The 10852-nt window shown below is 52.1% G+C and overlaps 1 protein-coding gene across 1 annotated transcript; it reads left to right on the forward strand.

The window, feature by feature from the left end:
- The first annotated feature begins 529 nt into the window (after window positions 1-529).
- CSUI_006153 (tetratricopeptide repeat-containing protein) lies at window positions 530-10849 on the forward strand. The gene has a single exon (XM_068066318.1). The coding sequence runs from the start codon at window positions 669-671 to the stop codon at window positions 10626-10628; it is 9960 nt and encodes a 3319-aa protein (XP_067921708.1). The 5' UTR covers window positions 530-668; the 3' UTR covers window positions 10629-10849.
- The last annotated feature ends 3 nt before the right edge of the window (window positions 10850-10852 follow it).

Here is a 10852-nt window from a genome sequence, read left to right on the forward strand (position 1 = left end):
GGGATTACACATTCACAGGGAGCCCAATTGTCACGCAGCGAGCCCGGGTGCTCGAGCGTGCCCGGACTACGGGTTCTTGGTTGACTGCTTAGCTGGCCGTTCGACGTCTGTGCGTGATCTGATAACGCACGCTAGGTAAGTCGCTGCCGCAAGTGGTGGCACCCGCAAGCCTGCGTCAATGGCGGCCAATTGTGGTGCAGCAAGCCGCACCATCTCCTCTGATGAAATCCCCGTTGGAGCGGGTTTTCCCAGTGCCGCGACATGCCGACTAACTGAGGGCCCGCCAGAGTGATTGCCTAATTTACACTTGTTTAGAAACGCAGAGAGAGCGGGAAGACACCGTCTCCAAGGCCCCAGTTGAAGGCGCCTTCTCCGCTGCAGTGCATGCAAGTGCCATTTTCATGCATGCGTGCGACTATTCCTATTCTTTCCCTCTTCAGGGTTCCTTTCCTTTTGGAATCCTTCCCTGGGTGTGGTGGGCGTTACCCAACCACCGAGGAAGGGTATTCCGCAACACTGCTTACCCACTCGTCTCTATGTGTTAAGACGGGGCAGCTCTTTCTCTCAGCATGTCTTCTCGGCAAAAATGACTCTCAGGTCTGCCTGTCTACCTTTTCTCCATGGGTCGTACGGGGGTGTGAGGTTGCGATAGCATAGGCGTCCGTGTGATGGACAGTCCCTCTGATAGCTCGCCGGCGGTCGCCGGTGCGGCTGACCTCTCCGGGTCAGCAGCCGTTCCCGACCCGAAGTTTCATATTGCGGACTCTTCTTCCCTTCTTCCCCCGTCACACTCTTCCCTTGAACCACCGACTGAAGGTCCACGTGCCCCCGCAACCATTCCTTGCAGACGCCTGCGTTCAGGATCAACTCCTGCTTGTCTTTCGGCACAGCCCTTGCCCTGCACGGGTACTGTTTTCTCAGAAGATGGTCGCTCCGTCTTCGGTCCTGACTACAATAATAGATTTCTCTCATGTCTTACCTCACTCGAGCTCTCCGTCCTGTCGTCTCCGGGTGTCACCACTAGCGTCCTTTCTTGTCTTGATGAGCTCCGGTCTGCCCATGTGAATGGGCAGTGGAGTTTAATTCTTAGTCTCCAGAATGAACTCTCGTCTGCACTTCTGCCCTCTATTCTGATTCTCAAGGAACAAAGAAAGAGACGTATCAACAGAGTAGACGCATCCAATACCGTTGTCCAACTCATTCAGAATCAGAACGCCAATGGTGATCATATACATGGCGCCAAACAGCCACTCTCGTGCCGAAGCGGCACTCAGCAGCTCACGCCGTCGCGCCCTTCCCGTCGACCTACGTATGAATCTCATAGCGGGAGAAGCGAAACAAGTGAGTTTCTCCCGAGTGTCCGTGAAGACGCGTCGTTTACGGGGGGGAATCCGCCGTTGTCGCCATGTGATCCCCCGAGTCCTGCAGCGGCCAGGACTTACTACTCGAGTTTGCTTTGCCCTTCCTTCTCTTGCCCTGATCTCGAAGCAGAACTCTTCAGCATGGCCTCAGGTAATCACACAGGGGGGAGATCTGGGACTCAGCTTTCGAAGAAGAGCTCATCTGGGTTCTATCATTTCTTTTCAACGAGAGTGAGGGGTGGGAGCGTCCCCACCGCCGGGAAGGACGTTCAAGGAGGAGGAGAGACAGAGAACGACAGCGGACTATCACGCTTGAGGGGTCGAATCCGATGCGTGCTGCGGCTTATCGAAGAAGCAGCTTTGGGTCTTTATGAGGCGCGCGTTGATGCATCTCTTCACAGTGGAGAGACAACTCAAGCAGAAAGGTTGATAAATGATTTCATAACAGGTGGTTCCGGGGAGGGGCGGGCTCCGTCGCTCTTTCCACCATCGAGCTGGGGACCTTTGCCTTTGCCTCTTCGACGGTGGAGAGAGAGAAGAAGAGATAGACACATGAAGAAGTCATGTGTTGACTCTAAAAGAGAGGAAAAGAGAGGATATCGTGATGCTGTTTCAGATAAAAGGAACCCTAGCCATGAACATCGTCATCAGTATCATGCAAATAAAAATTCTCACTCCTCGGAGAAGAACGGGGAATATGGAGGAAACAACTCAGAGGACACCGCCCTCTTGTCGCACGCCTTCTTCCTCCAGCCTTTTCTCTATCGGGGGGGGGCGAGAGATGAAAGTTCTGCTTTTCTTCATTCAACTCGTTGTAGAACGTCTCTAACATCATGCGACGCGGCCCCCTTAGCCTGCGGTGGAGTGTCCTGTGATTTCCCTCCCTTAGATGTCTGGTTGCTGTGGGTGAAGACTTTAGCAGGTGTCTCGTCATTCAGTGATCTTCAGGAGGCGCTTGCTTCTGCTTCTCCTACGGTTATATGGTCGCTTCTTTGTACTTGTCTGTTCCCGCACAACAAGCGTACATGGAGTAGCCGTCAGCAGATTCGAGCATCCGCGAACGAAGAGAAAAGTGTTCTTTCTTCTTTTTCCTGTTGTCCTCCTGACACTGAAGGGGGGATAGACCTTTTCCGTCCGTTACATGTACAGCTAGCTCTATTCCTGTCGTCATCGCCTTCACGCTTCAACCACAGAACAGAAAATGCCGATATGTTCTCAAACAGGTCTACTCCTGTTTCTCCTACACATCGACGATCTCAGAAGAGCCCCCCTTCACATTTGCCCCCCAGTGCCTTAGACGCCTCATCCCCCTTTAAAGAAGGCCAACAGACCTCACCTGCATCTCCCCCCATATCATCGGCTTCTCTCACCCTCTTCTCCCCTTTCTTCTTCTTCGCTGGGTTCAGACGGTTACCTCTTATCCGCCAAGTGCTTGTTGTTGAAGCCCTTGCGGTAATGGGGCTTCTATGCCAGAGAGCGGGGTGTCTCGACGAGACGGCTTTAGGACTTTATGATCTCGTATTTCTCTTGACTTGCCCTACTTCTCTTCTTATGTCGAAGCATAGATCTCCTCTTCTTCCAGCTCTGGCAGGAGGAATTCTCCTTTTTCTTCAAGCGAATCTCGCTTCTCAACGAAAAAGTGATCTAGAGAGTTACCCCGCAGGTTGTCGTCCGCCTGTAGAGACCAACAGCTTCTGTCCTTCAATCCCGGCAACGTCTTTATTCCTTCTTCTTCTCCCCCCTTTCTTGAAGCCTTTCTGGGAAAGGATATGGCCACAATCATCATCATCATCTTCTTCTTCCCTTGGTCTTCTTTCTTCCTCCTCCTCCTCCGTCTCGTTACAACCGGTTCTTGACTTCGTTGATATGCAATGGAATGTTCTACGTCACTCTCGTTTATGTCGTCCTCTCCCGAGCGAATTCACTCTTTCATTTTCTTCTTCTTTCTTATCCAAACTCACGGCCTCAACGACCGCGTCTACAGGTCCCCCTGGCTTCTTCCGTCAAAATCATGTAACGACACCGGGTGTACAAAAAGCGAGACCCTCACGAAGCGAGACATGTGTCGACGTGCCTAATACTGCCTTCATGTCTAGGCGCTCTCAAACTTCGGATGCTCTTGTGGATCCGAATGTTGCTGGAAATTTTTTCTCGGGATATAATACGGGCACATCAGGAGGAATGTCACATGGCCGTTCTAAGGGAGGGGGAAGATCAGGCTCCGGCCTCTGGGGTAGGAAAGCAAGCTTTGTGAAGCATTTGCATGCATCAAGAGATTACCTTCTCCAAGGCTTCACTGCACTTCTCAACTCCCCCGATTTGATACCATCATCCTCATCCAATCGTCTTGATTCTGTCCAGGCGTCCTCATCGTCTGGTCTGTCCCTATCTCACCTGCTTTATATTCAGTCCCAGTCCCGACTTAACGAGTATTTTGTTGCCGATGGAGGACTCCTTAGAAGTCTTATTCTTGATCCTATTTGTCCTTTCTCTCGCGAAAGCTTAACCGGTGTAAGGCTTCTACGGCAGCGACTCTGGCTTGGTACACTTCACCTTACATTAGAGCCAGGGGGACCCCTCAGCTCACATACAAACCGGGCGTTACGCTTAGCGGGTCTCGCCTTAGAACAGAAAAAGCACACTTGCTCACAGCTTCGAGGGGCTTTGACGACGATGAAGCATGCCTCAGCGCTTCTTGCTGGGGTCCCTGCGGATGTCTGTGCTGCGGAGCTTAAAGCCAGAGATGCTCTTGAGAACGTAGGACATCCGGAAATGGTGAACGCTGCTGATGGACGACGTGCTTCCGGAGGAGGGGGAGTCGGGGGGTTTCTGCGGCCAGGGCATGTAACGGCAAGTGCAAGTGCTGTTAAAGATTCTGTTTGTTCCTCGTTTCGGCGGGCTTTCTCTCGCGCTCCCTTTCAGAGTTCTCCTCAAGAAGGCGGAGGAGATGAGTCTGAATTTCCCCCGAAACAAACGCCACCGACAGGAGGTGGGGGGGCGGGAGAAAAAGAAGACACGAAAGGTCTGACTTCTCTTGGGATAGAATCTTCAGAGGATCGCGCGCAAGTCGCACAGGCCCACAGTGGTCTCGCCATTTCATCTCCGCAGACCCCACCTCCCCAACGTTCGCACCACCCGCTCCAGCAGCAGAAGCAGCAGCAGCAGACACCGTCCCCTGGTATATGCTGTTCTATGGAACATGTACTATCTCGTCACTGGAGCTTAATTGATGAACAGGAGGAATCTGCCTGGGTCCTGTCACTCTCCCCTAGCGGGAGCGCCATGTCGACAGAGTCCAAGACGCCTCAGCAGAATCGAGACGGACACTCTCCTCATCGGTCTCCGGGGGCTCTGACTCCAGCAGCAGCTAAAGCAGCTCAAGCCGCTTGTGTGCGTGTCTATAATGAGTCGTTGCGCACAAGCTATCTTTCAGGATTGTTTCTTCGTTTTCTTCCAGCTTGCGTGATGGATCCTCGTTACTTCATCGGGTTTCAAGTTGAGCACCTAAAAGAGCTCGAAAATTACCAGCCGATGCCATTCAAAGCAAAGCGACTAGCCGTGCTTCTCGCTCGCTGGTGTAGTAAGGCAGGCCGCCCATCAGATGCACATGGGGACCCGGCGAGTGTCTATGCCTCATCCATTATTCACGCGGTAAGACGATACGAGACAAGACTTGCAGCGTCTCGAAAAGGTATAGACAGTGGGGGGGGGGCCTGCCATAGTGGTGATTCCTCTGGGCTAGCTGAAGCCGCACTCGGAGCTGTAACAGCCATCGGCGCAGCCCTTACAAGCCTCCTGCCGTCAGAAGAAAACAACGACAGCGCCAACCCTCTTCAATCCAAAGGTAGGAGAGGGGGGAACTTCTCAAGCGCTCGTCAGGTTCGTGCGGGGGAAGAGGAGCCTCATGGTCAGGTGATTTCTGAAGGAGACGAGGGGCATAAGGATAGAGATCTTTGCAGTACTAATCATGATATGGTAGTTGTTGCGACTCATAAGATTCGTTTGCAATGTAACCCTGGTGGAGAACATCATACACGGGATGATGAAGGGGAAGAAAACGGGAGGGGTGGCGCATGGCTATGGAATAGTCTTCTTCGTTTCTTATTAGACACCATTGAGCTCACCGCCCTATCTCAGCTCATGTTTGCGAATTACTCGGTCCGGTCCGGAGAGAGACTAGTAGCTCTTCGGCTAGGAGATGAGTCAAGCAACACAGCGGCGGGGCCTGAAAGAAGCATACCTTTGCCTCAACCAAGAACAAACCCAGGGGGGGGAACGGTGAGTCGTCGCCTTTTTGTGAATAACTCGACGGCTTCATCTACTACCCGGGCAGTTGTGATTAAAGGCGGAGGAAATCTTCCTATAGACGACGGAGTGTATGTAAAGCATTTGACAGAGTTGCTTGAGCATACATTTCTTCTTTCGCTCTCTTCGAAAGTTAATGAACCTCTTCTACGGCGCCTACTTGAAAGATTGGCGGTGACCCAGTGTCTACAAGGGAATGCTGTCTTGTCTGTAGCAGCTCTAGATCAACGGATAGCAAGACATAGCTCAATGCTTAGATCTTTCGAAGATTCTCGAGGGGGTCTCCGACTTATGGATGCTCAAACTATACGACGTCTCTTTGATGCCCCGAATACGAAATTCTCACGTGGCTTTCTATCTTCTCTCAAGGCACATCTTCTCTTAGTTTGCCTCCAGCGCCCCTTCTCTGCAGGCCTCGCAGCGACGCAAGGCTTGCACGACCTAGCAAGGGAAAGGTTGAGGGACGGACAGAGATCTAATCAGATTTCGGCAGGGGGTGGCCCAAGGGGAAATGCTGAAGAAGAGAGCGAAACAAGGGATGTAGGAAAAGCTTCGACAACTCTAGGCAGACACGACGTCCCTTCAAAAGAAAAGGAGACAGCAGCCAGCCAAGTGAAGAACAGAACCTGTATGGTAGATTCACCTCTGGAACCTGGAGAAGACATCTCCAGCCCTTTATCTTGTAAGACGTGTGATACCGAAATGACAGCATTCTCAGCGTCGTATCCTAGGCTTAAAGCTTCCTCTGAGAAGACCACCGCGCCACGTCTCATCGCCCCTTTTGCAACTTCGTTATCGGTCCCTCACGATCCTAGCGTAAGGGAAGAATGCTCAGCTTTAGTATTGCTTCTTTCACTCGGGGAAGCCTCACTGATTCAGGCGCGACACACCCGGTTGTTCACAGTTCCACCGGGTCTTCTCCCTGCTCCTCCCTTCAATCATCCTACCTCAACCGACTCGCCTTGCAGCAAGGGTATCGTACTCGGGCCCCTTGATCTTTTAGATAATGCTGAAAGTGAGCGCGTCCCCCTGAGAAGTGGCGATGAAAGGCGCATCGAGGTCACGACATATTCGAGCTTAGTTAACCGGGCATATAGATGTGCTGTTGGTTCTTTACAGTTGTGGAGTGGACCCACAGACTATCGAGTCTGGGCCTTATTAGCTTGGACAACGATGCATGCATTTGATGTACCTGCGTGCGCTGAGTTTGCAAGACGGGCCTTACTCCTTGACCGAAGAGATACCCGGATGTGGTTGGTTCTCGCTTGGTGCCATTCCGGGAGACTTCCTGTTGATGCCCCCGCGCCGTCTTCTTCCTCTTCTTCAGATAAGCAAGACTTTCTTTCCGACACGACACTGAAGTTAAGTGACACAAAAAGACGGAAAGGAGAAGAATCTGAAGGTGCACAGCGTGTATCGTTCGCAGATAATACTTCAACTGGGACATCCGAAGAGTTGCCTGGAAGTGACGTAAACCCAATGCCTTCTTCTTTGCCCTTGATTGATCCAGAGACAGACTTCTTTTCTCTTATCCCTGACCCACCTCGTCCTCCACCCTTTCCAGCAGCACCCGTTCTCGACCCTCGATACTCAGGCGACCCCACAGGAAGTCGTCGCTCTGACTATCTCCCTGGGGTCGATGCCGGGCTACTGGCATTTTCTAGTATCATAAGTGATGGTTTAGAAGAACTGCCTACGAGTCTTGCTCTCGTCGCGGCGAACACATGGACTCAGGCACGTCACTCACCTCAGTTCCGTATCTTTTCTTTCGGAGAAACTCACGTCAGCTTTTTCGGAACACCTTGTCCAGGTGCTCCAGGTGTATGTGCTACCGGAGCTCTTGTAGGGAGTGTAGCAACAGGAGAGACAGGTACGGGAGTACCAGTTTGTACTTGTAAAGATGGACTAGCATCTAAAGCTGGTTCGATGCTGTCTTCCAATTCTGCTGCACCGCCTCAGGGGCCTCATGCCCCTCCTGCGATCAATGGAGCGTCCAGTGGCTTACCACTGTTCGAAGCCGCAACAGAGACTTTAGAGACTGATCTGTCAAATTCGAAGTTGAATACTACGACAGGGGAAGGGGGTAGAGGGGACGCAGCCGGGGCGGAAGGAGTCTTGCAGAAGAAGAATGATGCTCTTCAGTCCGGAGGGGGAAATATACGAGGCGGTGATGACCCCAGCCCTCTTTGTGAAGGGACCGGGGAATCAGATAGCAGAGAGAAAGGAGAATTCTCTCAGGCGACGACCACGTTGAATGATGAAGGCGCTCTTCCTGTGAAAGGAAGAGATGCAGCATCTGTTGCGATAGATTCGCATGACGAAGGCTGTTTTAGTTCCGAACTCTTTTGGCTAGCTGAAGAACGTCGAAGATTAGCACTAGACAAGGAAGCTGCATGTGCTTCAGCCGCCTCTGGAGTACCTTCTGTGGCAGCCCTTGCGTCTGAACCCAATGATGCTCTCGCTATGATCTTGAGTGATGAAAGTGACGCGACAGATGTTAGTACAGATACGGAGGTTCCGGACAGCGATAATACAGGCAGTGCCCCTTTCCCTTTACATTCGCTTGAAACTTCTTCGTCCTCTGTTTTTCATGGGGCTACTGAGGCATCATCTGGGGGCCGCGAAGAAGAAGATATGTCTGCCTCTCAGACACAAGGCAAGAAGGAGAACAAGCATTGTCGCGGAAGGAGCTACGATTCCTCTTCTAAGGTAGACAAGAAAGCCTTTCCCACGCGTTCTTTTATGGCTGTTGAAGATGCCTTAGGGCATTTGCATGAGTTCTGTTCTACCCTAGAGACAGAAGCCCAACAACGCGTTAATAGTGCGTCTAAGGGTCTTGATAGGAAAGATGCTGCTCTTTGTTTTAGATGTAGAGCAGCCGACCATGTACATCTTCTTCCTTGCGCAATGCATGCCCTGCAAAAGTTGAGTATAGAACTAGCAGATGAAGGGACGTTCTCTGGGGGCAGTCAGCCTAATAAGAGTTCTCTTGCCTCGGCAGGTTCTGGACTGCAGCGTATGCCGTCAGCAACGTCGACATCTCTCGCCTCTTCAGGATCAGGTGGAGTGGGGAGCCTAGCTTCACGCCCGAGCTATACGAAGTCCTCATCCTCTTACATCGTTGGACGAGCTGGTTCTGCGCAGACATGGGACCCATACTGTAGTGTTCAGAGTGGTGTAGTACGAGGGGCACCGCTTGCATGCGCATGCATTCTACATGATTGTCCACAACTGCCTAGGATTGAAAGCCTTCTAGACAGCGCGCAGCCTTTGACTCCCTCATACGCTCTAAGAAGGAAACAAGCTCTTCTACGGACAGATCTAGGCTTTTCGGCTGACCCGTACGCCCCATTTTACTCCGGGGGGGGTCCACATCGGACGGATACCGAAAGATCACGAGGCGTGGCGTTGATTGATTCAAGGCAGCTCGAGAGAGAAGCTGTAGGTTGGATGGCCTTTGCGGAGTTGCTGTGTCACTTACAAGCTCCAGGTAAAGATGTCTTTATGGTATTGCGAATAGCAGGCCTTTACCTACAATGTCTTCGAGGTGTCTGCGCAGCAGGTTGTAGAGATTTGGAAGGGACAGGAGATGATACCTCAAGTCAGAAGCTAGTAGAGGGACGGGTGCGACGAAAGAATGGTTCTGAGAAGGAGAGACGAGAAGGAGGCCAAGGACGGAAAAGCGAAGGCGCAGGGGGTTTTAAGGAAAGCGCTGGTAACCGAGCTAAGAATACGAAAAAAGACAGCAGACAGGAAGGACATTCACGATCACGAAAAGGCGGTAAACAGCGCCGCGGGCGAGAGGCGGGGGATGAAACATTCGCATGCAGTCGGTGCGGGTCCTTGTGTTCATCAAAAGAAATAGACGACTCACCTGCTGCTATCATGGGGTGTATGGGAGAACAAGAGGCGTCTTCCAATCACACGTGGGGCTGCCCATTATCGAAGGATTCCGACACCGTGGATGAGCATAGTGAAGGATGTGAGGGGGTCGTGGAAGGATGGCGTGTTGCGGAGCTGCTCGGCGTGAAGCTCGAGTTCTTGAGGTTATATGCGCAATACTTCTACTTCGACTGTGTAGAAGCTATTGCTAGAGAACGGCTTGATTCTCACGTCCTTTTCCGGCTCTTCCCTGATCTCACTCGGGAGTCTGATTCGCCTCTACACCTTTGGTCCGCAGCCGACCAGAGCGCCAACGAAGAAGGCCAGCGGAGTCCCGGGCCCACTGATCGGCCTCACGAAGCAGGGTGTGTTTCACCTGACGGGGGCGACGGAAGGGCGGTGGACAAGACGCAAACCGCAGGGCATTTGTCTTCCAAAACGAGTTCTGCGCTGGGCCTGAGTGCACACCGGGGCACCCCGGCGGGAATAGGCACATGGTCAGGGACACACGAGGGGTATCGTCGACGCCGTGGGAGTCAAGAAGGGGACACTTTAGAAACTAAAGATGATCTCTTTGAAGGAATAGGAACTGCGGCGCTCGCATCTGCTACAATCCTCAGTGCATGCCCTGAACTCGACAGTGCGGGTCGGGGCCGGGACCTTTGCCCTTTCGATGCTCGGATGGGGCTTGAGAGCCTCCTTGATAGAGTCAGAGCTTTTAGACGGATGCATCCATTCGCTAGACCTCCACAAATATTAGAAGCGAGAATTCTGTACAGACAGCGAAATGTGACAGCTGCAGCTGAGACTTTGGAAGATATTGTCGCTCTGGATACACGCCAAATGTACCTGAACTCAGACACCGACTTTCTACAGGACGCTGTAGCCGTCTATATCTATGGCAGGTGCATGCAGACTCTAGGGCAATTTGAACGGGCGACGAGAGCTTATGAGCGTGCGACTCAGCTATATTTCTACGCCCCAATGTTGGCATGTAGCTTCCTGAGCCTTGACCAGCGCCGGAGTGGCTCAGTCGACGAGCTCATAGGAGGAAGATACGGCTCTGATGGGTCCGGTTGATGAGTCTTTTCTATTTGTACTAGTTGCATTTCAAACAGATTGGTATTGCTTGTTTTTTACAAGAACTGGCTGTTTTCCCACAGAAAGGGAAGAAGCAAGAGATCCAGGTATTCTCCCGAGCGAAAGCTATCGAGTGTCACGTGCGTGTCTTTGTACTTGCGGGCCTATCACGCGTTCTCATATCTTGATTCCTGCTCTAGTAAGCAGGTGGTACTCTGGAGCTC

The sequence above is a fragment of the Cystoisospora suis genome (genome assembly GCF_002600585.1).
Source record: "Cystoisospora suis strain Wien I chromosome Unknown contig_3077, whole genome shotgun sequence".
NCBI classification, from domain to species: Eukaryota; Apicomplexa; class Conoidasida; order Eucoccidiorida; family Sarcocystidae; genus Cystoisospora; species Cystoisospora suis.

Coding starts and splice junctions, on each gene's coding strand:
- CSUI_006153 (XM_068066318.1), top strand. CDS start 669: ATGGACAGTCCCTCTGATAGCTCGCCGGCGGTCGCCGGTGCGGCTGAC.